Source organism: Anopheles merus, chromosome 2L (genome assembly GCF_017562075.2).
Source record: "Anopheles merus strain MAF chromosome 2L, AmerM5.1, whole genome shotgun sequence".
Classification (NCBI taxonomy): domain Eukaryota; kingdom Metazoa; phylum Arthropoda; class Insecta; order Diptera; family Culicidae; genus Anopheles; species Anopheles merus.
Window position 1 is genome coordinate 39,027,849 of NC_054083.1, and position 25,325 is coordinate 39,053,173.

General features: G+C 45.1%; 4 protein-coding genes across 7 annotated transcripts in view; 2 read left to right on the forward strand and 2 right to left on the reverse strand.

The window, feature by feature from the left end:
- LOC121592151 (HIV Tat-specific factor 1) overlaps positions 1-5,824 on the reverse strand; it is a 54,685-nt gene extending 48,861 nt beyond the window's left edge. The window contains exon 1 of the mRNA XM_041913521.1: positions 5,742-5,824. The gene's annotated coding sequence lies outside the window, so the exon portion shown is untranslated. The remainder of the gene's footprint in view (positions 1-5,741) is intronic.
- Positions 2,149-5,872, forward strand: LOC121592150 (X-linked retinitis pigmentosa GTPase regulator). Its single transcript, XM_041913520.1, has 5 exons — positions 2,149-2,596; positions 2,667-2,891; positions 3,943-4,107; positions 4,189-5,703; positions 5,785-5,872. Exons 1-5 carry the CDS (start codon positions 2,539-2,541, stop codon positions 5,856-5,858), a joined length of 2,037 nt encoding a protein of 678 aa, XP_041769454.1. The 5' UTR covers positions 2,149-2,538; the 3' UTR covers positions 5,859-5,872.
- Positions 5,873-6,641: 769 nt separating this feature from the next.
- On the reverse strand, positions 6,642-24,597 carry LOC121591794 (peroxisomal targeting signal 2 receptor). 4 transcript variants are annotated; one of them, XM_041912765.1, is made up of 5 exons: positions 24,463-24,597; positions 8,406-8,614; positions 7,818-8,210; positions 7,543-7,745; positions 6,642-7,467 (listed from the first exon to the last, which is right to left on the reverse strand). In XM_041912765.1, the coding sequence occupies exons 2-5, from the start codon at positions 8,604-8,606 to the stop codon at positions 7,299-7,301; spliced, it is 966 nt and encodes a 321-aa protein (XP_041768699.1). In that variant the 5' UTR covers positions 8,607-8,614; positions 24,463-24,597; the 3' UTR covers positions 6,642-7,298. The 4 variants fall into 4 exon arrangements, with proteins under 4 accessions (XP_041768699.1, XP_041768698.1, XP_041768700.1 ...); XM_041912764.1 differs by lacking the exon at positions 24,463-24,597 and adding an exon at positions 14,893-15,084; XM_041912766.1 differs by lacking the exon at positions 24,463-24,597 and adding an exon at positions 11,232-11,309.
- On the forward strand, positions 18,991-22,877 carry LOC121591793 (arrestin homolog). Its single transcript, XM_041912762.1, has 4 exons — positions 18,991-19,429; positions 20,018-20,569; positions 20,662-20,995; positions 21,081-22,877. Exons 1-4 carry the CDS (start codon positions 19,265-19,267, stop codon positions 21,224-21,226), a joined length of 1,197 nt encoding a protein of 398 aa, XP_041768696.1. The 5' UTR covers positions 18,991-19,264; the 3' UTR covers positions 21,227-22,877.
- Positions 24,598-25,325: the final 728 nt, after the last annotated feature.

Genomic DNA, 25,325 nt, shown 5'->3' on the forward strand with positions numbered 1-25,325 from the left:
ATTTTTATTTCCCATGTTTTCCACCTGTTTACCAACGAACCAAGTCTCCACACACCGGCTGTGATAGTAACCAACGAGTGTAAACAAACACCCCGTTTGGCATGCGTCAGCCGCATGGCGCACAAGGTGCCAAAGTTCCACTTGTTCCTCCAAACACTTAATTGTTTGCGCCTTGCCAGATAGGGAGGAACGGAACTAAAACAAACATGCAACTATGCAACAGAGAAAAAACCTTTACTTCCCGGGCATTACTTTCAAAACGGATACGCGAGCAGTGCCGTTGTTTTGGATACGGTATCGAGCACGGGAGGGAAAAGGGAAAAAATCCTACACGCCGTTTTGGCGTCTTCTGTGCGGGTTTTGTGCTTCAGTTGCTACCGGGATTTCAAAACGGCCAGTAGGTACAAGTTCAAGGGTTTTGCAGCAGACAATAACGGACGGTGCGCCGGTGTGCAATGTGCTGATGGTGCAAACATTCCGATACTTCCGGAGGATTACCTTACACAAAGGGATGAACTCCTCTTTTTAAATATTGAGTTTCTCTCTCTCTCTCTCTGTTCAAGTGCTAAATGGAACAAACCCGTCGTGGCACCCTGTGCTAATGAGAAGCTGCAATTAGTCTATAACCGGTGGCTGCATATAAATGACACTTTACCGGAGCTTGAACGGGATTTGGAACAACTATTATCCTTCTGGTTGAATATTCATTCGCTCGCTATCAGTGAACATCGTCGATTCGTCGGCATCAGTGGCCCTTCTCACCGAGCCCCTGCTCTCTCTCGGAAAAAGCGCAGTGGAAGTGAGAAGTAGCCTAGATTTGTCGATACTTAATTATAATCTAACCCGAAAAAGGACCACTGTCCGCCCGTCTATGATCGTTAAGCCGGGCAGTATTTATCGACGAGAAACGGAACTCTCAGCGATAAACGGTGTGTTCCTTTTTCCAGCGATGGAGCGATGTGGATAATACAGGGGAAATCAAGATTATGCTTTCAGCCCCCTTCCTTAAACCGTTAAAGGGAAATAATTCGAACAGCCCCATATTAATGACGCCACATGCTCCAAAACGCAACCATTCGTTCGCTTTTACTGTGACACTTTTCCCTCTCGATCGAATTGACCGCGGCGGGAGTCATCGTTTCACTCTATTCTTCTGATTTCCCAGTGGCCTATTTCCCGTTTTCTCTCGAAAGTCCCCATCGAGCCGCATTAAGCAAGGGGTCAATAGACTGGACAGTTCCTTCAACTTTAGTACACCGGTTGTAAAATCGATTATACGCGCCTATATGCTGCTGCTGCCTGTTGCCCCGGCATCGCAAGGGTCCACTTTTCACAACAATGCAACGTATTTTCGGTTCATCCGTGTCGCTGCAAGTGTGTGCATTCGTGCATGTATGTGTTTCAATGTGTGTGTGTGTGTGTGCACGGTCGGCCACTCCGGCAGACAGCGATGCATTATGCATGCAAAGTGTATTCAATGAAGAGTGTAATCCTTAACCGCCTGAATGTATGCAACCTGCAACACGTTTGATAAAAGCGAGGAATTTAATAAGGAAATTAATGTACGTTTTGCTCTATTTATAGTGATTAATTGATTTAAAAGAAAAATAGTATAAATATAACACATCAAAGAATAGTGAGTTAAGTGTTAAATATACACCAATTGCCATCAGCTTTAAAAATAAACCATTAAACCGCTTTGATCAAAGGACAATCTCACACGAACAGCGATCGTTTCGAACGTCCTATAGATAGCAAATCACACAAAAAACCCCATAAATAGACACCTCCGTATCCGTGTGTACCGATGTGTCCTGTGGATCAATAATTCCCTATCCACCGCAAACGCTCGGCTCATGTAATAACGGGCGATATCTAAATTATCAACGATTTCTTTGTAACGTTCGCCGGCGACCCACTTCGAACCAACCATATGCAGCGACACCCTACCCACGTCCTACGCCTAACTGATTGTCACTCACTTGCTCAGTTCCCATCACTTGTTTTTTTTTTTATTATTTACATCATTCATATTTACCACCCTCCACCGTCTGGCTAGGCGCTGTCCCGGTTCGTACCACAAAGCAACCGAATCGGCCACAGACTGACCCTTTCGAAGGAGACTTTTCCCTTCAGCGGTGTTAGTATCGAAAGCACGATTGGACTACTACAGCAAAGAACAGCACGAGACCACCTTGGCTCGTGGCACGCAAAAAGTGTCCCGCGCTCTGGCCGGTTTGGCCGTTCGTGTACGTTCGGACCTCAGTACCACGCGGACTACGGACGGGAAACCATCGTGTGGGAAGCCAACCAGAACGGAAAGGCTTGTCTCAGTACAAGTGTTTCTTGAAAAAAGGCACGCACAGGAACGTGTAAATAGGTCAACCAGGTGTGCTCCTGGAAAGTGATTAAACCTCTCCGCAAGGAAGGTGCAATGGACTGTTAAGGGAAAGATTGTTTCGAAAAGTGTGCATTATTAAAGCCTTTAATTACTTTAAAAAAAACACACAGTACAAAGTACACAGTAGATAAAGTTAAATGTGCAACACAACGGATCAAAACGGCGATGGGATGCACGTGGATATCGAAGTTCCAGGTGATTGTGGTGCTTGACATGTGCAAAAGTCGTTCCGCATTACAATTAAAAGCTAATGATATACCTTCAGATACGGGTGCGGTGTTCACGCTAGGCAAATCATACCTCTACGATGACACCGTTAAAGAGCAAACAACGCCCCAGTACGATGGCATCCCTCACAGCCCGCACGGCCAGCGGCCTAAAACCCCCAACGCCAAGGATGTACCAACGCGGCAGCAGAGTTACTTTTTCGTTAAAAACGACCCGATCGTGAAAATTGTCTGTGGCAGTAAGCAAAGTGGCGTGATATGTGGTGAGTGAGCACTTTTTTCGTGTTTGTGTATGTGTCGAATCGATCCGGAAAAAACCCGGAAATGAAAGCACGTGCGTGTGCGTTTAAGCTGTCTCATCGCCGGAACAATGAAGGGACCGAATTCCGAATGAACAACCAAACAAACTTTGCTATGCTTTTCTTTTTACCTAAATGTATCCCTAAAACACGCCAAGCATTTTCCTTTATCCTTCCACGGTGACAATAAAATCATTAGTGTCAAGAAGGTCTCGCCTTGCGAAACAATCTGGCCAGGCAAGCGTTCTTGCACCGCGCATTTGCTCTGTTTGACCTTTCTAGGCTAGCAATTAAGCGCGTTCGTGAACTTGAAACAGACACGAACGGACCCCCGCGCAACGGTGTTCTGATTAGTTTGACGGGGATTTTCTTCTTGCCCACTAAACATTTCCTTCTTTTGCAACAAACTCGTGTCCACCTTTACCACCCCCAGAGCAAGCTAATGTCTCACTACAGTCTGACTTCTGTGCCTGTTGTCATGCCGGCCACTCTAATCTACACCATTTGGCAATCGGTATTTATCCAGCCGGTGCTTTACACCCGCTCCATCTATCTATCTAGAGCCCAACCCCAGCAACAATAAATACATTTGCACTCGCAACCGGCACCAGAACATGAAAGCCCCGTGCGATAAACAAGCGTGTGGATTGGCGCAATCCTTGCCTAGCTGTTAAAAGTTGCCCTTTTACACCTCGACCCCTGGGCCTGTGGAGCATCGATTAACGTACCGCAAGAGCGAGTGAAAGTTCAGTCACTGGTCGGACTGGCCACGCGTGACAACCGTGCACACACGCGATCGCACAATTAAGGCACAGAACAGGAATGTACACCCGCCGTTGGTCCGGTCCGGTAGAATAATATTTACACTCACCCACGGGAGCGAGAACAGACACAAAACAACAGACATTCTTTTTAAATGCTTCGCTAGAATACTTCCAACCAGCCCTATTAATCATTCTCAATTATCCTTTGTGGACCTGTGTTCGTGTGTGTGTTTGTGTTTTGAAAATTCTAGAATCTGGACGACTGTTCGTGTGGGGCCACAGTGGACACGGTCAGCTTGGGCTGGGCAAAACGGAAACCGTCCATAAACCCTCCTGCGTGCGCACGATCAAGCGGCTCAAGGAGCGTGTCCAGTCGTTTTGCTTCGGCGGGAATGGATTCTGTGTCATTCTCACTGGTAAGAGTATTTGGGGGAATTGCACCTAAAATTGAAGCAAGCAGTAAATTAATGCATCCATTTTTCTTTTACTACCAACAGCATCCGGTAAGGTGTTTTACAGTGGGAAAAATGTGTTCCCCTTCAATGCAAAGGTAGCCTCACTGCTCGATGCGACCACACTGCACAAAAATCCCACCGATAACAGTGTATACACACCGTACCCGGTGGAGTTGCGCGAGTTCCGCCACTGTCTGGAGCAGTCACCGGATGATGAGTCCTTCAGCCACGTGGTAGCCGGTTTCAATCACTTCGTACTGCTCACTACCGGTGGCAATTGCTTCGGCTGGGGCTACAACAGTCACCAGCAGCTCGGTGGAGTGGATTCGCTTCGCATACTGACCCACCCGGAACGGATCGCACTGGACGAACCGGTAGCGCACGTGCTTTGCGGCAACTACTGCACGCTGTTCGTGACCGAAGCGAACGCACTGTATCTCGTGGGAAAGTTTCAAAAGATCACACTCCCCGTGTTGAAACCGCTGGAAAGCTGTACCCTGCCGGACAGGGTAACCGGTGGGGAGATTACCGGTTGGGACTGTGTCTACCTGCTGCTAGCGACGGGCCAGGTGTACCGCTCGAATCGCGTAAAAGCGGTGGAAGATTTACGCTTCGAACCGTTCGACCATCTAGCGGGACTGCTGGCGGACGACGAGTACGTCACAAAGATAGCGTCCGCAAACGATTGCGTGTCGTTCGTCACCAGCAGCGGACGGTTGCTGACGACGTACGATGACGACGGTCCCTTCACAGCTTCGGATCACTTCAAGGAGCTGTCCAAATTCCGCCACTTTAACGTCACCGACATTGCGAGCGGTGCGGAGCATTCGCTCGTACTGGCCTACCCGGCCGCCGAGCGGTTGGATGTTACGCACGCCCTGGAGCTGCTGCGTAACGCCACCCCGCTACCGACCGAGCTGCAGCGCGACGCACAGCAGGCGGCAGAGTTTCTGCGCAACGAAAAGCGCCGGCTGCGGCGGGAGCACGTCGAGCGGGAAATTTCCAAGGATGAGTCGATTGCGATCGAAACCAGCGACCGGGGCGAAGCGGACGTACGGTTCATCGACAACGGGGTAAGCATAGCGCCGGTCACACCGAACGGGAAGCAGCACAAGCGACGCCACCATCATCACCATCAGCTGAAACCGGCCGATGCGGTCGATGCGGACGATGAGGCGGATCGGTTCTCCGCCCACCGGGATGTGGTGGCGAGGAAAACGCACACACCCAACATTAGTCAGCTAATCGATTACAGTGATGATGATAATGATAGCATCTCGTCGCAGTCCACCTTTCACGATGAGGAGGAAGAAAATGGAGAAAATGGAAGCCGTAAGGGCAAGCAGGCGTTGGAGGGCTACAGTAACGGTGTCGGCAACAGCGATAGCAACAATAACGCAAGGAATGAGGACGTGCGCAAGCTGAGCCTTGGCAGCAAGCTGAACGGTAGCTTGGGCAGCACCAAATCGAGCGACCGGATGCGCAAGTTCTTCAAGGAGCTGAAATCGAAAAGCATGGACGTGTCGTGCAAAAACCCGGGCGTCGTGCTGGATGATGGTGAGTTAGTGGGAGGGGTGATGATTGTTTAGATTTACCGTTCGATCGCCAATCTGGACTGTTTTCTTTATTATTTTACAGACGTAAAGTACTCCAAGAACGACCAGATTATCCAGGCGGAGGATAGAGCGTCCAAGGTGTGCACACTGATGTGAATTTGCTGCTCACTGCTGTTGATTCCTGAATACTGAACACTTTGCAATAAATCACTTGAATATAAAACACACAGGTTGGCGTTTGCTTTGCCCCCGTTTTAGTACGATAAAAACGTTTTACAAATCGAAAACTGCAGTATTTTTGTTGTTTTGAGCGCTTGAAAACCGTACCGGTACTGAGAAAATGTAAACAACTTTGCCTTTGCTAAACGTCAGTCAGTCACAGTGGTCGCTCCAGGGCTCATTTTGAGCTGCGTACTTCAGTTATTTAGATTTTTTACTTTTTATTTAGATAGTGTTACATCGTTTTTAGCTACTTTAAATAATATTAATCATTTACTGAGTCATATAAAATTCCGAAAAGGAATATTGGGTGCAATTTTCAAAGCAATTTTGCGAACAAAACTGATTTGGCTGCGTACTTACCCATTTGCATCTACTATTCGGTGATAGCATGGATGACGGCTTTAAATAAGCCGTTGGATGCACATTTTGTTTTAAATGCTCCCATTCTTTCATTTCCAAAAACAAACTCACATTTCTCTGACACATATGCATATATTTCCTGCTTGTTTGTTTTGTTTGTTCACAATTTTATCTATCTTGTTTTTTTGTTGTAATACAATTTCTTTTATATATCCCGAACATCCAATAACCCATTAGCCTAAAACAATGTTTGCATCGCGAAACCAAAATACACTACCATCCCAGGATCCCGGTAAACCAAGCTTTCGTTATGATTATCGTTTTTTTTTCACGAAAAAAAGATTTAAAAAAAACACATTAATCTCAACGTAACGTTCTTCAAAACGAAGAATAATAAATAATAATATAAACAGTTTAAGTTTAATATAAACTACCATCAAGCTGTGCACTCCGTCGCGCGCTATACTCGCTGCATTGCCAGAACGGCCACCACGCATAAGTATCATATTTTAGCTCAACCATCACCATCACCGGCCTTTTGATTACAACTGTACATCGAAACATAAATTTTACACCTAATCCTGCGCTTGTCTCGCTCGCTCTACTGTGCTTTTCTGTACAAATAGGTAAATTTAAATGTGGCCATTTCCACCCACCAGCACAGTATTGAAGGATTTGAACTACCACCACAGCGGGACTACTATTCTGGGATTGATTTTTGTTTTCTTTTTTTGGTCTACTTATTATCTAAATCACAATTTTGGCATCTTCCACCTGGCCGAAAAGCAATTTGGCACTCCTTTGCTACCTTAGGACCTTAGGATTTTGTGTTGAAGAGATGTGTGTGTGCGTTATAGTGGTGCTTCTGGAAGGTGAGTACACATACATCATCACACCAAGGGGGAGTCCAATACCCTTACTAGCTAAACGCCCCATATTCAGCTGAAGCAGATAGAGCCTGTTCGCGCAAAAACAAGAAGGAACCGTTGGAAGGAAGCAAAGAAAGCGAGGGCCTTATATCTTGTCCGAAAGGCAATCCGGCTTGAAGACGTGCACCAGCGAGTCCCAGCCACAGTCGGCCAGCTGGTTCCGGCGCCGCCTGTTCCAGTCCAGCCCGTACGTAAACTCCGAATGGTGCTTAATCGTTTCGATCGCTTCATTGCTCTTCTTAAAGTCCCATATTCTAGAAAAGAAGAAAAATATTATTTAAATCATACTAGGGACATAAACGGATTAAGGAACGTTAAATAATACATACCTGGTGGTAAAATCGTACCCGACGCTCGCCAGCACGGAGAAGTTGTGCGGGGAAAATTGTACTTTTCTTACGGCAAACTCGTTGCCCTTCAGTTCCGTGATCGGAACGCCAAAGTTTCTCAGGTCCCAAATGCGTATCAAACCGTCCGACGCGCCAGTTGCCAGGATGTTCGAGTCGTGCTTGCACCAGTCCACTGTCAAGACCTGTAAAAACACAAATCAAAGACAGTTTAGGGATGCTGTATAACAAAAAAAAGCTTTCAATTGATCTCTTACCTCGCCATCGTGCGCTTTGATGCTCGCGATCGGCAGATCGTAACAGAGGATGTCCCAGATCTTCAGGAAGCCGTCGCCGCTAACGCTCGCGAACGTGTTCGGGATGTGGGCCGCAAACACCGCACTGTACACCAGCTGCGTGTGGCCGATGTACGTGCTGAGCGAGTTGTTCCGGATCGGGTCCCAGATCTTGACCGTGCTGTCCCAGCTGGCGCTAATGAACAGCTGCTCGTACGGCACCTTGCTCCAGTCGACGCTGTAGATTTCCTTCTTGTGCTCCCGGTACACCATCGACGGCGGACCGTTGTTGCTGGCCAGGTTGGTGTTCCACAGCTGCACGCTACCGTCGCCGGACCCGGACACGATGATTTCCGGGTTCGATTCGGACCAGGTCTAAAGGAAAAGAGTATGTGTTTTAGTGTCATTTTTGAATAATTTCCATTACAGCTGTAACCGAGCTTAGAGCGGGTGTGTTTAGAGCACACCCTAGGTCGCCTTATCTTGTGGCGGGCCACAAACGATTGCCCTGTTTGTCATGGCTATATTAGCCCCACCAAAGCAGCCAACGATAAGATTGGCCGTACGTACCACATCGAACAGCCCGTCCGTCCAGTGGTGGGTCCGCTTCTCCACGATACCGCAACCGTCCGGCGTGAGCTCGAGAAAGTACAGCGTGCCACCGCCGGCCAGCCCGTAGAACTGGCTCGACGCGACCACGAACTGGTCCGGATTGAACGGGGAAAACCGCACACTGTAGCCGTGCCGGTTGGTGGTGAAAAACGTCGACATCGTCGTTCCTGCAAATGGACCGGGAAAATAAATTGCCAAAATATTAGATTAAATTAGAAAAACGAAAATAGTAGCTCCAAAATCTTGCTCTCCGCAAGCTTGAGAGTTTTCAATGGAGCCTTACTTGCACCGAGAGCACCGTGACGCGCCCAGGGAGGAAGGGACACTATCTTAAACAACTGTTATTTACACCACACATCCCGCACCCGACCGACCGACTCCGACGCGTTGATGGATTATGGAGTTTGGAGCGCACCCACCCTCTCCACCTGATAACGCACCCCTACCACAACCCCCGCTACCCCTCTCTTTAACACTGTCAAGAGATAGCGCTACCGGACACAATGTACACGATACACGCAGCTGACCACCACCACCACCACCAAAACAACAACAAGGCGGCTGCTCCCTTCAAGAAACTGCGCCCCGAAAACACGCGGTTTACTACGATCCGTCACCGCGGAACTATCGACGGGTAATGTCCGCCAGCAACCGCAGAAGGCAGCAACAGCCGCGGTAGAAAAAGATTGCATTATTTATTAAACAACCACCGAAAAACCCGGGGACAGCAGCAGCAGCAGGAAGAACTACGACTATGCCGTGTGCCCGAACACACACTCGTCGTCGTCGCTTTGGTGGATGAGGGAGGTGGAGCACGTTAAAGATGTGTGGGGGACTGAAGAAGGTCGAAGATGATGCTCGCGGCGGTCGAGTGATGGAGCAAAACACAATTCAACGCAGCAGGCCGGAGGGGATGTGGTCGACGAAGGAGGCGCGACGCATTATTATTCGCCGTGAGACGTACGCACCACACAGCGACGGTGGCCGTGTGCGCGGAACTAATCATTCGCTTGAGTGTGTGCGTGCTTGTCGTCGTCGTGTCGCGGCGCTTTACTATCGCGGGCGCGTGTGTAGTGGTAGGTTGCGATTTTTGTGCGCGTAAACGCACACCGTGCGGAAATGGGCCTACAAACGTACACAGGCGAACCGCGGCCTAGTCAAAACATTTACAACCCTTCATCGCACAGCATCATCATCATTGGGTCGTAGTGGTGCAGCCGTAGCTTCTTTCCCGTGTACAGGGTGTAATGGTATTAGAAATGAGCGCGAGAAAAAAGCCGTTTGAAGCAAAAAAACACGTGCGTACTTTTCGCGCCTTTCGCGAGCTTTAGTGAACTGGGCGCGAAAGGGAGCGCGTTTTGTTTTAGTGAACAGCGTCCTTTTCTATCCCTCTCTCTCTCTCTCTCTCTCTCTCTCTCTCTCTCTCTCTCTCTCTCTCTCTCTCGCTCTCTCTCTATCTCTTCCTCTTTCTCTCTCTTTCTCTTTTTCTCTCTCTCTTTCTCTATCTCTCTCTTTCTCTATTTTCAAAAGGGAAAGGACACAGGCTGCTGAGATGAATCGAGATGATCGCATCTGGCGGAAGATGATAGCTCTCGTGCAGGGAAAACTTCTACGGCAGGGATTTTCCTCCACATTTGCTGTCTCTTTTGCCTAACCATTCTCTCGCTCTCTTTGCACGTTCAATTGAGTAGAGAAAGAGAATGTAGAAGAAACTCATTCTCGCAAAGGGAAAGGACGAAGAAAGTGCCTCTCAAGTGGCCTTCAATCAATCACGATCAGTTTGGCGAACGCTGGCAGAAGAGGGCAAAGGTAGTGTGTATATGAACGCAGATTTTACATTTTTCTTAGATGTTTTCTTTGATTAGTAAATGGGTAAATCATTTGTTTGTTACACTAATACGAATCTAGTACGAAGTTCCAATTACCGCCTTCGTCCCCAATTGTCGTATAGCTTTTCATTTGCATTCTAGTTTCATGACATCCAATTTCGTAGGAATTTTCACTTTTTGTAACATTTCTAAATGCAATTTTAATGATCGATTTTTCAATATTGGTTTTAAAAAAACGTTTTGAAGGTCATTCTACATGGTAAAACAAGATGTTGAATAATTTATCTTGTGCATAGGTGCATAGATTAATAGCATAATAAGATTGATTTTCCTTACATCCCCTATATCATTTCCATTTTTAGATATTCAAGAAGCCTACTGGCCTTGAAGTATCCACCTCATTCATCGCGTTAGTTCACCTGGCTGTACTAGTTCTATGCAGACGCAATGTAAATTAGATTCCAATACACTTACACTTAACTTTAAACGATTGCTTGGCTTACCGGTTTTACTCATTTGAATTTAAAAAAAATATTTTATTCAATATCATCTTAGAATCATAAAAAGAAAATTCATTTTTTTATGGAAGAGTAACACCGATACTACGAAAAATTTGTATACCTATTCGTTAGGGGTAATTTGAAGAGCATGATTTGAATTTGAGTTTTTGAATACATAAATGCCATAAATAAAGTAAACGAATTTTGAGGGCACCAACGAACATTACATCCAACAGCAATAAAAAGAGTAATAAAAAATAAATAAAAATTGACCACAGAACACTGCATCGCTTCTCACGTTTTCACTGTAAAACTGCAAAACCAGCTGGAGGCTTAACACTAAATCTTTTCTTGATATTATTTAAATTACTATTTCTTGCGCAATACCAAAATCCATAACCACAAAATGAAATGCGTTTACTCAAACTGCATCCAACACACAGTCACTCACTCACCAGAATAAAAATCTAACCGGCAATATGCACTGCACACACGCCACAAACCCCCAAAAAGGCTAACACTAACTAACGCCGGCCGAAAAATGCGCACCACACAACGGCTTCACGCGACTAGAAAAACTAAATCGCGCGCGTGTCTGGCGTGCTGGGCGCACCACAAAACGCAACCGATTTTCCACCCATGTGTGTCCGGTTGTTTTAGATCGTTTTTTTTTCATTATTTTTTACCACCCCCTTTGGGTCCCCCCTTGCTCGATCTAACACCCGGTGCGGGGTAAGTCGGCTGCATTTAGCTGCCAGACCCGTTGCACCCAGAGACGGGTGCATCTTCATGGCGGGTTTGGTTTTGGAGGAGTTTTTTTCTTCTTCTTCTCCTGTTAGTGCTGCTTGTACTCCTCACACACAGAAAGGAAAACTACTAGCTGGCATGGTAGCTGGCAAGAACCCCCTTCTCCCCTGTCCCAGCCAGCGGTGTGTGTTTATGAATAGAAAATAGGCAAAATGCAGCACAGACCGGGATGGGGCAAAGAATATACTACAAACGGGAGCAAAAAAAAAACACACACACACATCTCACCACCCCGTAGCAAGAAAGAAGTAACGATCCACAGCCACAGAACAGTTCAAAATAGTACAAAACGATCCCCGCCTGCGATGTGTGGCTGTGTGTCTATGGCTTACAAAAATCATACACACCGGCTTTTGCGATGCGTATGGAACGCGTCTTCACGGTCTGCGCCCGTTCCATGCCCGTCGCGTATGGTCCACGTGCGCTTCGCTTCCGACGCGCAGCAAGACGATGAAACCGTTTTCGCACATGTATACGGGGCGCGAAAACACAAATCGCAGCAGCCAGGACCGTAACAAAATAAACCAACCACACGCGGGAGGGGTGAACGGTGAAATAAACATGGTAAAAGAAATTTATCTTCCAAGCGCGCCAACTATGCCCTAGGTCAGGGCGGGCGCCTCACGCATAAAAACGAACGGTTTTACGAACTGTTGCGGGAGGATTGTAAAAACACAACTTTCTTGCATAATTCGCGGCAATCATGCGAGAGACACAACTTTTCCGATCTATAAATGCATCTTTTATTACAATATTGCAGCTCCACCGTCTTCCATCCTCCGCCAATGATTCACACCATCGAGGCCTGCACAAATACGGTTCGGCAAAAGCAAATTAGATCGGCTGTTTATGGCCGCGGTAAATAGTTTCCAACCAGATTCAGCCGATAAACTACAGTAAGATTGTTTATTTTCATTTCGGTGCTTCTTTTTTTTCACATTCACACACACCCACATCGAGGAAAAATGCATTCGGATGCAGTGTTAATGTGTTCTGCATTTGCGATCTTTAATTTTCATTTTGCCACAGAGTTAGCGTGCCAAAGGCGTGTGCACAGAAATGGCCATAACTTTAAGATGCATTTATTTTGCCCTACTTTCTTTTGCTTTGCGCTGCGTTGTGTTTGCAGTATAAGAAACACTAGCGCTGAGTCGCTTGCTTCCGTGTTACTATTTTTAGGTAAAATTACTATTCTTTAAAAAAAACGGCTCGCCACAGTGTCGAATCAGCGAAAAGAATCAGTGCCGGGCGAGCTTGTGCGTTAGCAAAGTTTGGTCTTTATATGCTAGACGGGTGATATGTGGGTCAAGCTAACAATAACATAAATGATGTGCAAAGGAAAAGGGAAAATGGTAACAATAGAGATAATTAGCGATTAAGATTTAGAATACCATCTCAGCCCCTAATAATTTAAAACAGAATATATAAAAAATATATAAAATATCAAATAAACAGTAATAATGATTATAACAAAGGAACAATAAGCAAGGTACACATTTTCTTTCTTAAATGTCTAGAGCAGATCGCAGAATTGAGAAAACAAGTAGAAAAGTGAATATAGAGTCAATATTTAACAAAAAAAAACAATGATATTCAAAAAATTGCAACAATTTTCGTAATAATTTAATAATAACAAAACACTGAGTCAAATTGAGTAAAAGATAAAGCTTAAACGCAAACATGACATAATGAAATAAAAACAATGTAGTATAAACAGGAATCTAGTAGGAAAAAAGTAAAAAAAACGAAACAACAAAAATAAAAATTTCAGAGAAAGACCATTATGGTGCTTCTAGCAGTAAATTACATTCAAACTGATAGAAGTAGAACGTGGAAAAAGCATTAAACATAAAAAAATGAAACGAAAATCATGCAAATTATGGACAAAATAGCTAAGATCCATAGAAAAATAAACACAAAGACAAAATGACAAAACTCAAAGTCCTATAATACACTGATGAATAAAACCTTTTTAATATTATGATTACCGTTTTACAATTCTCTTGCCTTCCATTTACGCATCATGAACGCGGGAAAACGGTACCCTTCTGAAAACCACGTGCTACGCACAAACTGCGCAGCATCGCAGCAACCCGAGATGGCTACCCTGATTTGCCTCGGAAAGTGCTCTGAGAGGAAACTCAAATCTCAGGGAAAGAGAGAGAGAGAGAAAGAGTACGCACATCTGTCAGCAGAAGTAGGACGAACGAAACCGTACTCTTCAGCAATCCCTCGAAGCAAAATTCGCTCATCGCAGCATCACTGCTCCCTTTCCCCTCCTACAGAACAGCACCGGCCCACCCTTCTCCGGCCCACAGCAACGCCACCCCATTTGTGTAGCATAATTTTTCCCGCATTTTCCCGCACGGCGTCAGCCAGTGTGTCGTGACGCTACGGTGCGGACTCCTGCCAACCCATCCGCGACCAGACGCTGTGTGCACACCGCTAAAGGTATTATTAGAAAATTTAGGTTCTTTTTTTGTGTGAGTGTGTGTATGCCCAAAGCGGGACGCATCTAAACAGTGCAAAAATTGTACCAAAAAAAGTAAAGAGATAACTCTGCCTCTGCCTTGCAAGATGCACCGCCGCACCAGCATCAAATGCGTAAAAGCAAATGGGGCTTGTGATTTAAATATGGCATCCAGCAGCTATGCCGGGGTCGGCGGCGCGACTCGTACAAGCGTCCCACACTTGGGAAAGGTCGGCAGAAGTTAAAGTGTCTCGTGGTTAGTGCAGTTTTCCGTGTGGTTGGGTGTATGTGAAGAAGAAGTTGAAAGATGCGAAGAGCAAATTTTGCATTATTTTTGGCGAAAAATTGTTCCTCCCTCCAGAAAAAGAATCAACACAAACGAAGGAAAGTGAAGAACGCCGTTCGGTTGGTAGACAGACGCTGATGCAAAAAGGCAACTGTAGCTCAATGTGTGTGTGTGTGTCTGTGTGTGTGTGTCTGTATGTGTATGCAATAACTGTGTTTAGTGAAGGCAAACTAGGTCTCGAGGGAAGAACGAAAAAATTTAAAAAAAAAATCAAACAACGCCTCATTTGGCATCACGGTAAGATGTCGTACGGATAGAAAATGGGAGGACGAAACGAAGAACTATATTCCATACGCACAAGCTTGCATGTCGTGCTGCTGTTTCAGTGTGTGAATGTTTTATTGCTAAAGTGTTTCTATTCTTATGGAGTAATTGGAAAGTCAGCGAGAAATTCAGTTCAAAGGCGCAACAATTGCGATGACAAATATAGGTTCAGTTAACAAAGTTTACAAAAAAAAGCATTTGCGAAACTAGTCCGATACGTTGTGCTTACCATGGTTAGTGTTTGCATTGGTATTGCTATACTGAGGCCTTTGCTTTTTAACTCTATATACTCTTTAGACTTCAAAACAGGCCTGCAACTAGAAAACAACAAGCTACCCTTTTTTGTATTGCAATCAAAGTGAAACAAATTGAATTCCTTTTATGGTTTTGATTTTGGTTAAGATTGTTTGTTTTTTTTTGTTTGTTGAGAAAATTATATTATGGAATTGATCATACAAACAGCTCTAGCGCTAGTGGATTTGGTTCGATTAAACACGCAGCAGAAGTCGTGCGAAGAAGCTGCACCAATCAAGCACACTTAGCAACCGCACTCTGTAGCAAGGATTCACTGTACACCAACACGCTCACACACACACACACGGAGTAACACAACCACACACAGGGGAAGAAAACAGCACCAAAAGCACCTGCTCGAGCTCGAGGCTATCGAAAAGGCCAACCACCACGAACGCCTTCCAGACGTCCACTGGTCCGGCTGGTGCGTGGAGACATTCACGCAAGGCCATCGAGCCATTCCACCCAGCCACTGGGGGAGGCGAATTGGGAGGGTTGATGTAAGAGATCTCCTTCCGAAACCACCCACCCAGGTGGAGAGGTCAGCAATATATGCAACCCCTACCCTGCGTGGGCGGATGGGTGGTGAATTTATTTCCCCATTCTCCCGCGTGGAATTTGTCTTCCAAGGAATAGGGGGAGGCAACGTTGCCAAACTGTACGCGACTGCAAGGCGTCTCCACCCGGAAGTGCAAAAACGGTGCGTAGAAGAGAAAGATACCAAGAATGCATGCAGAAAGAAAGGGAGCAAAACCGCAAGAAAATGCAACATGCAACGTGTCTTCGCATTAAAGCTGTGACACTACAGCATAATCGCTGGACAATGCTATACTCACCACAAACGGTCGATTGTCCTTGCATTATGGAAAACGCATCATCACAGGCATCACAAGATGAAGGCTTCCGCTCCATTCCGACCATTTCAAGGTGGGTTGCGTATGCAATTCCCACCCATCGGCGTGTTATCGATTTTCTTTCCACGATTGCACGAATTCATCATCATTTCCCGGATGCAGCGGTGGCACCTTAATATGTGGCTGACTGACTGACCGGGGAGGGTCCTGCAAAGGTTCGCAGCAAGGGGCTGGTGGACGAAAAAACGGACGACGCAAGGACGCAAATGGCAACGAACAATCGCTAGATGAAAAGATTATTTCTTTTACATACATTTGCGGGCCGTTGTTTAAGAGCGCCAGTTTTTACTGGGGAGAGTTTCCCTATCAATTGTTGGATGGAAACGTTTGGAATGCAACCCTCTCGTGGAGGAATTCGTTTGCAAGATTTCTTTGGCATGGGATGGGAGTTTATTAGAATCTGGCTGATTAACTGGTGAGTTTTTTGTTTTTGATTTTTTTTATAATTTAATTGGTTTTGAAGGTAATATTTTGAGGTAAAGATCGTGAGGTTGTGACCAACATTATGATTGTGCAAACAATTTCATTTGTTGAATTCTTCGATTGATGTTCATATGTTGCATCAATGATTTCAGTTATTCAAATAATATCTTCATTTTATGACAGGGTTTCCCACGATTTATTGGCAGGTTCCCATAATATTATGGGCTCGTCTCACGATTTTTTCATCGTATCCCATAGATTTTTGGTTCGTTCCCATAATTTATTGGTATCGTCCGATTGGATATCAATACAATTGAACCAAAAAAATCTGAAAAACGGCAAAAAAAAAATCGTGGGAACGCACCAAAAAAACATGAGAACCAACCAAAAATTGATGGGAACCAACCAATAAATCGTGGGAAACCCTGTATTTCTTCCAGTTTATTGATTCCATCACCAGGTTGTGTTTAGTTTTGAAAGGCAACCAAGGTTCTACCTTTCGATCATTCAATTTTTTATGATTGTTTCAATAACTAACTAGTAAAAAAAAATAAAGTAATTGCAAGTACTCATTGTTTCATGAATTCAATTCTACATCCCGGAACGTAGTATAGTCGTCAAACCGTTAAAAAACAACACGCTCGTTATGTGTTCAAATCTGGCATCAGTATGTTGTTCTTCAAGCAAATTACGATGATTATGCATTTGCTCTTCAATAATGTATGGATCATTGTTTTGTGACACTCCAATATTTGGGACTCAATGAGCGATACATATTGTTACCATAGCAGGATAGTCAGTCCTACGTATGGGGGCACGGTCTATTCGGGACTTGAATCGATGACAGGTATGTTGTTACGTCGTACGAGTTGACGAATGTACCACCAGTCCGGCACTAAACATGTCTATATAATCCTCGAAAACCCTGTAATTGCCACCATTCCTGGTATATCACTTGGTACAGCCGTATGAATTCTGATTTGGCAAGATGTACTTGCTTCGTATTTAATCTGTCTCAAATTTACCAACAAATTATTTGTATAATGATCGCTTAAGCGTTTACAATAGACAATAGTTCTCGCGGCGTACTATATTTTGAGTAGTTTTTGTAAACATTTAACGTTTATTGTGAGACTACAGGAGATTCAAAGTCTTACAGAATACCAATACTGTCTATTGCCATCCCAGCACGCATTCCTCGAAGGATCTTACTGGTTGGCTTAGCGGCAAATATAAGCAACTACAAGTTATTAGTTCAACTCTGCATTAGAATAATTCTATTCAATAGAAGATATGACCATTGAAGTAGACGTTTACGAAGGTAACTGAACCATCACCATCTACGTCTTATTGAACGACTGCTCTAAGTTAACCTGTTGTTTCCTAACCGTACCCACAATGAACGTCCACGATTCGCAAGAATGTCCTCAGTATCATGTAACTTTTTACGCATCCTACAACGTTACCCTTTTCACTCGTCACAGAAATAGCATCGCTTTACATAATTCGAAGTCCGATACGCTTAATCCTTACTGCCCGATAGCTAAGAGCCTAATCTGGGGGATCGTCTGTTACAAAATGTACAAACTTCTAGGGACCTCGTTGCGTCGTAATCACAGTCTCGTCTGGTCATGTTATTTAATCGGAATTACATGCATTCGATGAAAATGATATCAAGGCTTCATCGCACACTGTACCTAATTTATCCTACGCCTATAGTAATGGTGGTAGTAGTAGTAGAACTAAGTGGACCAATAAGCAAAACATGCCCAGCTCCAACCTTGACATTCGAGCTGGCCTGGCATTCCGTAAGATGAACTTATTTTGTAGCACTTTAGTGCAAAGGTCCTTTATTACGGATCGGGCAAATAGAAGCGTAAACTATATGCACACACAAACGAAACAAAATAACAAACACCCATTCCCACTGACGACTCAACGTGAGCCGCTGTCCCTCGGTGGGGAATGAAGCCTTACAAAAAAACAAGCGTTTTTCTACTCTCTCAAATGTCCAAAACTGTTGCTCAACTGGGTGCTGAGAAACCCAGCGTTATGCAAAGCATTAGTTAGCTGAAGGTGCTAAATCTTCCACAGCTTGCATAAAGGAGCTGCTGATCCGTAGCTTGCCCGTGCAAGATCATACGATCTTTATGATTCGCAAATTCGCCCTCCCGTCTTAATCCTTTATGACGCCCGTGTTGCCGTGTTCGCTCTTTCCTGCGACACACGGTGCTCAGCCAAACGTGACCTAAACACGCACCCCAGAGCGTACGCGTGACGTCACGACCTTTTGCGTTTTCGCGGGGAAATAAGATTAACGATCGCTGCCGACGCCCGTTGACCGTTGCATCGTAATTTCGTATACCGTTCTGCGCGTGTACCCCTGCGTACGTCCAGGCTGTTGCGTATCGCACCATCGTACGCGAACCGGAGGTAGTGGAGAAAGGGACGCAAGGATGGGCATGAATTAGCTGACACTATTTGTCCCCTCCCGTAATGCAGGCGCAACCACCTGGCAGCTCGACGGTGGCGGTAGCTCGAGCCTAATTCAGTTAATGGCAATCGGGCAAGCGTCGATCGATTTTCCCGCTGCAAAAGCCCGCACGGGGATGGTCCGGGAAACCTTTTCGGTGTTTTCAGAGTACGGTCCGCCCCACGGGTGGTGAAAAGGTATAAAACTGTCCACCGGCCGACTGTTCGATTGCACTTCTGGTTGTTCTTTCAAACCATACAATACCCGAAACTAGCTGAGAACTTTGTAGTTCAAGCGATTGAAACAAAAAAAACGCAAGAAAACAGCGCTCCGTAGAACGACCCCGGAGAATAGACACGCAATTTTGTTCGACCAATCTCGAAACGAGTGAATTGAGGGAGTGAGCAACCGTGTGTGAGAATATTCGTGATACATTTCGAAAGTTATTATCTGATTGTTTGCTCTGTGTTTGCGAAGACACACACTAACGCGCAGTGATGGTTGTCGCAGTGAAAGTGTTCAAAAAATCGGCCCCGAATGGCAAACTGACCGTCTATCTCGGCAAGCGTGACTTCATCGACCACACCGACTACTGTGACCCGATCGATGGCGTTATCGTGCTGGACGAGGAGTACCTGCGAGGCCGCAAGGTCTTCGGACAGGTTGGTTGATCCTCAATGACTTTATCAGTTCAGGATGTATTTAAGAACTTATCAAGTGAACAGATATGAATCTCCAATTGATGGGCGTCTACTTCCTGGATGAGTGAATACGTGTGCAATTTGGAATGAACTCTCAAATATCTGGATCGATAACTTGGAATTACAATACATCTTCGTTAATTAGCCAATACTCATGTTCTCGTGTTCTGAATTCATGAGACCTTTGAAATTTTCGGGAATATTATGAAGTTAACAGTGCAGAGACCCAATTTTCAGGACCTATTAAAGCTCTATTGCTTAACCACAAGGTTGCAGAGTTTGACACATATCATCTCATTAGTTTAAGGTCAATCCAATTAGTGAGGTGACATACCAGCAGGACATACTATTGATGTCATAATGTTTTTGAAATGAAACCTTAAGGTTATTGATGAACTCCAACTCATTGGATAACTCTTGCGAAGAACTTTGAAGCCTCGGAATACCCAAAAGCCTTGTATTTTACCAACATATTTGCAAGTTTTCAGCATTTAGCTGTTCTCCAACCCATTTCAATGTTCCATTTCTCTCCCTCTTTCTAACCCGCAGCTCATCACCACCTACCGCTATGGCCGGGAAGAGGATGAGGTGATGGGCGTGAAGTTCTCCAAGGAGATGGTGCTGACCAAGGAACAGATCTACCCAATGGAGAACGCCAACATGGAGATGACGCCGATGCAGGAGCGGCTGGTGAAGAAGCTGGGCGCGAACGCGTTCCCGTTCACCTTCCACTTCCCGAGCATGGCGCCGAGCTCGGTGACGCTGCAGGCCGGCGAGGACGACACGGGCAAACCGCTCGGCGTCGAGTACGCGATCAAGGCGCACGTCGGCGAGGACGAGAGCGACAAGGGCCACAAGCGCAGCGCCGTCACGCTGACGATCAAGAAGCTTCAGTACGCGCCGGTGTCCCGCGGCCGTCGTCTTCCTTCGTCGCTCGTCAGCAAGGGCTTCACCTTCTCGCAGGGCAAGATCAACCTGGAGGTGACGCTCGATCGGGAGATCTACTACCACGGTGAGAAGATTGCGGCCAACATCGTCGTGACGAACAACTCGCGCAAGACTGTCAAGAGCATCAAGTGCTTCGTGGTGCAGCACTGTGAGGTTAGTTGTGGAGCGCTCGAGCTCTCCCGGGGAGCACCCAGATGTGATGATCGGGTTAATTTACTTTCTAATCATTCCCTCCTGCATTCTAGGTCACGATGGTGAATGCACAGTTCAGCAAGCACATCGCCTCGCTGGAGACGCGCGAGGGTTGCCCGATCACGCCCGGGGCGAGCTTCACGAAATCGTTCTTCCTGGTCCCGCTCGCCTCCAGCAACAAGGACCGCCGCGGCATTGCGCTCGACGGCCACCTGAAGGAGGATGACGTCAACCTGGCCTCGTCCACGCTGATCAGCGAGGGCAAGTGTCCGTCGGATGCGATGGGTATCGTCATCTCGTACTCACTGCGCGTCAAGCTCAACTGTGGCACACTCGGCGGTGAACTCCAGACGGACGTACCGTTCAAGCTGATGAACCCAGCACCTGGTAAGTATCGTATAAGGAGCGAACTTCGTACTTCAGGGAATATCTGGTGCTAATGCACAATTTTTTCCTATTTCTCCATTGTCAGGATCCGTCGAGCGAGAGCGCGTGAACGCCCTGAAGAAGATGAAGTCGATAGAGCGCCACCGTTACGAGAACTCGCACTACGCCGACGATGACGACAACATCGTGTTCGAAGACTTTGCCCGCCTGCGGATGAACGAGCCGGAGTAAGCCCGTTCCGCCTGATGCGGCATTCGCCTTCAACCCATCCTTCACCCCAAGGGCGAACGGCTTTAATCCGGAGAGAAGACGGCAAATGCCATGTCTTCTGTTCCATTTCCTCCACCGAGCACCCGAGCAGGCAGCAAACGCAAACATGAAGAAAACACACACGCCCAACAACCTCCACCCAATGCTTTTCCGCGCCAAGTATGCTTTCTTTCATGCCCTTTTAATGCTCCCAGGAGCGGTACGAGCGTGCGTGTGATGGCTGAGAGGGGACGAACGAGTGTCCCTCGGGGGGACACTACGTCTAGGCTAGCGGCTAGAGTGGTGGTCACCTGAGAGACGCTCATCAGCCTTTCCCAGCCGCAACCACACGTAACAATGTCCAATGTGATAACACTGATGATGCTATTTAAATTATTAAACGCAAAAAAAAAACACGGCGCCGCTAAGCAACGAACGAGAGAGCGCGCGATAAGGAAACAGCAAGAAGAAGAAGAAGCAGTAGAAGAAAAACCTATCTAGTGAAGGAACAACCTACCCTATAAGTGCTCCCCCAAAAACTATAACGATATGAAGTAACGAGAGAAAAACGACATGAAAATGAGGAGTGTCAATGGTAACCTCCGCCAAAAAACAAACAAACGACTAACGAAGCCAAAACCCCCTTCCAAAAATCACAATAAGCAAACTAACGATTATGAAATGGTCAACACCAAATAGACAACAAATTTGATTCATCGATTAATTCCCTGCCGGAGAAACTGTGCCGAGAAGTTCCCGAGAAGCAAACCAGAACATCAACGACTGCGCAGTCAAGAAAGAGGCAACGTACCAGCAACTCCCTTGGGAATGCAGAATCCCCAAATGGGGGCGATGGTTACAATCCTCCCTCAAAGGACACGCACACGGGCAACGTGCAGCAATTAATCGATCAATCGAAGAGCAACTTAAATCGAAAAATGTTAAAAACGAACAAAAAAAACAAACAACCATAACCATACACAAGACCCAAGCCCAAAAAACCCAAGCAAACACCAGAAGTGAACGAAATCGACGATAATCTAGTGCAGCTCCGGTTCGTACGTGGACGCTTTTCCCCGGTTTGGGTATGGTGAAAACCGGCCACATCCGAACCGCTGGCGACAGCAGCCTTAGAGTGTAAGACGTTTTATGTTTCTGTTTTGTTTTTCGAAGGTGAGACAGCAATTGGAGAGCAGGCAATTTAAGGGAAACGAGCAGACAATTTAGGCAAATGGAAGGCTAGAAGCAACAAAGAAGCGCGCAGAGGAAAGAAAACAGGCCAGAAGATAAAAACAAAATCACACGAGCAATGAATGCAATGAATGCGGTTGGGCAGTGAAGAGTTAAGGAAAACGGTGCGGAGAAATGGACATGAAGTTGTCCTTTTCCCGGTACCGTTTTCACTTGCGATTCATTCACCCCAACTCGTTCAGCGCTCCTTACTGCGAGTCAATTATTGTTTCAGATTGTGTTCGATTGGTTGATATAAGCTTGTTTTGCAAAATGGGGGGTTTTTCTTATCTAAAGAAACCATGCTATATTATTACTTGCAAATGCAATAGGAACAGAGCAGAAAGGAAACTTTATAATCAATAAAATTAAACCAAATTAATTGGAAAAGAGAGAAAAAAAAGCCCACAACTTCAAACCAATACAACGACCTATTGGTACATGAACAAATCCAAAGGTCACGCAACACATAGAGACAGTTTTTAGTTTTGCGATGTACAGTGGACTGTTAGTAGCTGTGTTTATTTTGTATAAATCTAATTTGGCTATGTTATTATTGTAATTGGAGATAAAATGCTGAGCAACAAAAAAAAAAAAACTAACTTACAAACAAACCAGCAACCATCGAATTTATTTTTATTTATCAAAATGTGTACTGTATTTCAGGTTTCTTTTTTGCCTTTGGTCGGGAGGCTTTCGGTCAACGGTTCGCAGGTAGTACAGGGGGAAAGAAATAACTGGTTGATGGAAGGAAACGAAAACAAAAAACAACCCTTGCCCTAACTCTTTGTAAAGATGTATGTATACGAATGCAGCGGTATTTGCTCAATTAGAATGTATTCCCTGTTTGCTGGAAGATAGGGGAAGGATTTGGATGAACCGTTTTCTGTTTCTAGAGAAAATCTAATGCAACGAGTGTGATATTGAAAGATGTGATAATGCATTTACCAGCAGAGAGTTGGAGTTGGCACTATTGTGATTTGTAATTTGTAATTTTGAAACTGTTTACAAATAACAACCCTATTATAATAAAGGGTGAAATTCTGAGAAGTAGCAAACATATTTCAACAGAAATTATGCTAAAACACATGAAGATGTCGATTATTCTCCTGTTTGCAAAAGGCCAGATAGCAAATCAGAAGAGAATAATGCAAAATAATTCCAAATTTTGTTTTGTATTATAAAAATATCTGTCAATAGCATAAGTTTACAAAGTTATCACATTAAAAAGCCCAAACTGTACATAAAAACTTTAATTATTGTAAAAAGTAAGCCATGAATGTTGGAAGAAGCATGAACAAATACAGCCAAATAAAAAGGTAATGTATAAAAACACACAAAAAATAGAAAAAAAAACCTAACAAAAACAATGGTAGAAAACAGTAAGAAGCAAACTTGAAAATCAATAGTGTAACTGTTGCATATTACACAATATAAACTACTTTCCAATAGGAATTGCCACAATATTGGACAAAAAGCAAAAATAACAAAACTGAACCAACAAAAACAACTACTAATATGAAAACAACAAGAAAAATAAAGAAAATCATTTGCTAACCAAATAAACATAATTTATGACATTCAAAGATCTTATAAAAAGTTATAAAGACAAGATAGAAATGGTAAAAATAGATAAAAGTTGTCGTAAAAATATGTTTTTCTTCTTCAGCGAACTCTAAATCATATCCTCAAATGAGTAAAATTGCACAAAAATCTAATCAAATGAGTATAGTGTGTAAAATGTAAACAAAAACACAAAAGCATGAGATATTTTAGACATTAAAAAAAGAAAAATATTTAAATGTAACAACACTAAAAAAATGTTATGTTATTACGCCACCTCCAAGAAAAGGAGTTAACTTTAAGATTCTAAAAGAGGACACTCAATGTATAAAAAATAACGCACCCATGAACACATGACAGTATACTGCGAACGAATCGATGGCACATTTAAAATTCACTTCAAGCAGTTTAAGAACTTTACTTACCCTCACCCCCTTCTGTGCACACCCAACTGCACCGATGGTCAACGGTGTAGCTCTTTAAACTTGCAACGGTCGCTGCTTGCTCGAGGAGGGCACCGACCTCGACCTCGACCTCGGCAGCCGCACGGGGTTGGATTGATCTGACCGAAACGCTGCGGTGACCACTTTCACTTCACACACTTTTAAAAGCGTTCCACTAACACAGCCAGATAACCAAATGCCAGGACACTCTGCACGGGCACACATGCACAGACGCAACCACTCATGTGCTTTCTTACGGGGCGGGCAAAGGATACTCAGTGTCCGTTAAGCTGCAGGGCCCAACGGTCCAGTCTGAGCCTGAGTGTGTGTGTGTGTTTGTGGGGTTAGTAAAGCTCCCGGAAGTCATCAATCGAATCAACCACGTGTTGCAGACAGCAGCAACGCAAACCGTCTTCCGCTGATGAAGGTTGCTGTGCTGACTTGAGTAAATCTCGTACCAGACTGGTCCCGCACATTCCATCGGCGAACGGGGCTACCGGTTTGGTTCACCGACTGACTGCCGTTATGCAGGCATGGGGTGATTTAAAGTGCGTGTGTTTTTTTTTTTTTTTATTTTGTTTCCCTCAACACAAACGCTGACTTTCACTTGGCTGGCACGCAGACACGCATGTACGGACTGGCAAGAGGTCCTTTTAAAACTACCGTCCCAAAAACATGGACGCACTCACGCATTCGCTGTGCGGCTTCCGATTAGGGGGTTGGACGGGGAAGCAGTGAGGGAGCAAGTGAGAAAGACAAACCCAGAAACGGGTTCGCGGGAAAATCCTTTTAAATTTTAAAAGTCCCATCATTCGCTCCGTTAGATGTTTGAGGCTTATGTACTG

Bases quoted from the DNA above. Each gene is read 5' to 3' on its own strand.
- LOC121592150 (XM_041913520.1), top strand. From the start codon at position 2,539: ATGTGCAACACAACGGATCAAAACGGCGATGGGATGCACGTGGATATC. The intron at 2,892-3,942 runs GTGAGTGAGCAC...TGAAAATTCTAG, and splicing joins GCAAAGTGGCGTGATATGTG to AATCTGGACGACTGTTCGTG. The intron at 5,704-5,784 runs GTGAGTTAGTGG...ATTATTTTACAG, and splicing joins GGGCGTCGTGCTGGATGATG to ACGTAAAGTACTCCAAGAAC.
- LOC121591794 (XM_041912765.1), bottom strand. From the start codon at position 8,606: ATGTCGACGTTTTTCACCACCAACCGGCACGGCTACAGTGTGCGGTTT. The intron at 8,211-8,405 runs GTACGTACGGCC...CTTTTCCTTTAG, and splicing joins CGGACGGGCTGTTCGATGTG to ACCTGGTCCGAATCGAACCC. The intron at 7,746-7,817 runs GTAAGAGATCAA...GTGTTTTTACAG, and splicing joins TCAAAGCGCACGATGGCGAG to GTCTTGACAGTGGACTGGTG.
- LOC121591793 (XM_041912762.1), top strand. From the start codon at position 19,265: ATGGTTGTCGCAGTGAAAGTGTTCAAAAAATCGGCCCCGAATGGCAAA. The intron at 20,570-20,661 runs GTTAGTTGTGGA...CCTGCATTCTAG, and splicing joins TCGTGGTGCAGCACTGTGAG to GTCACGATGGTGAATGCACA. The intron at 20,996-21,080 runs GTAAGTATCGTA...CTCCATTGTCAG, and splicing joins GCTGATGAACCCAGCACCTG to GATCCGTCGAGCGAGAGCGC.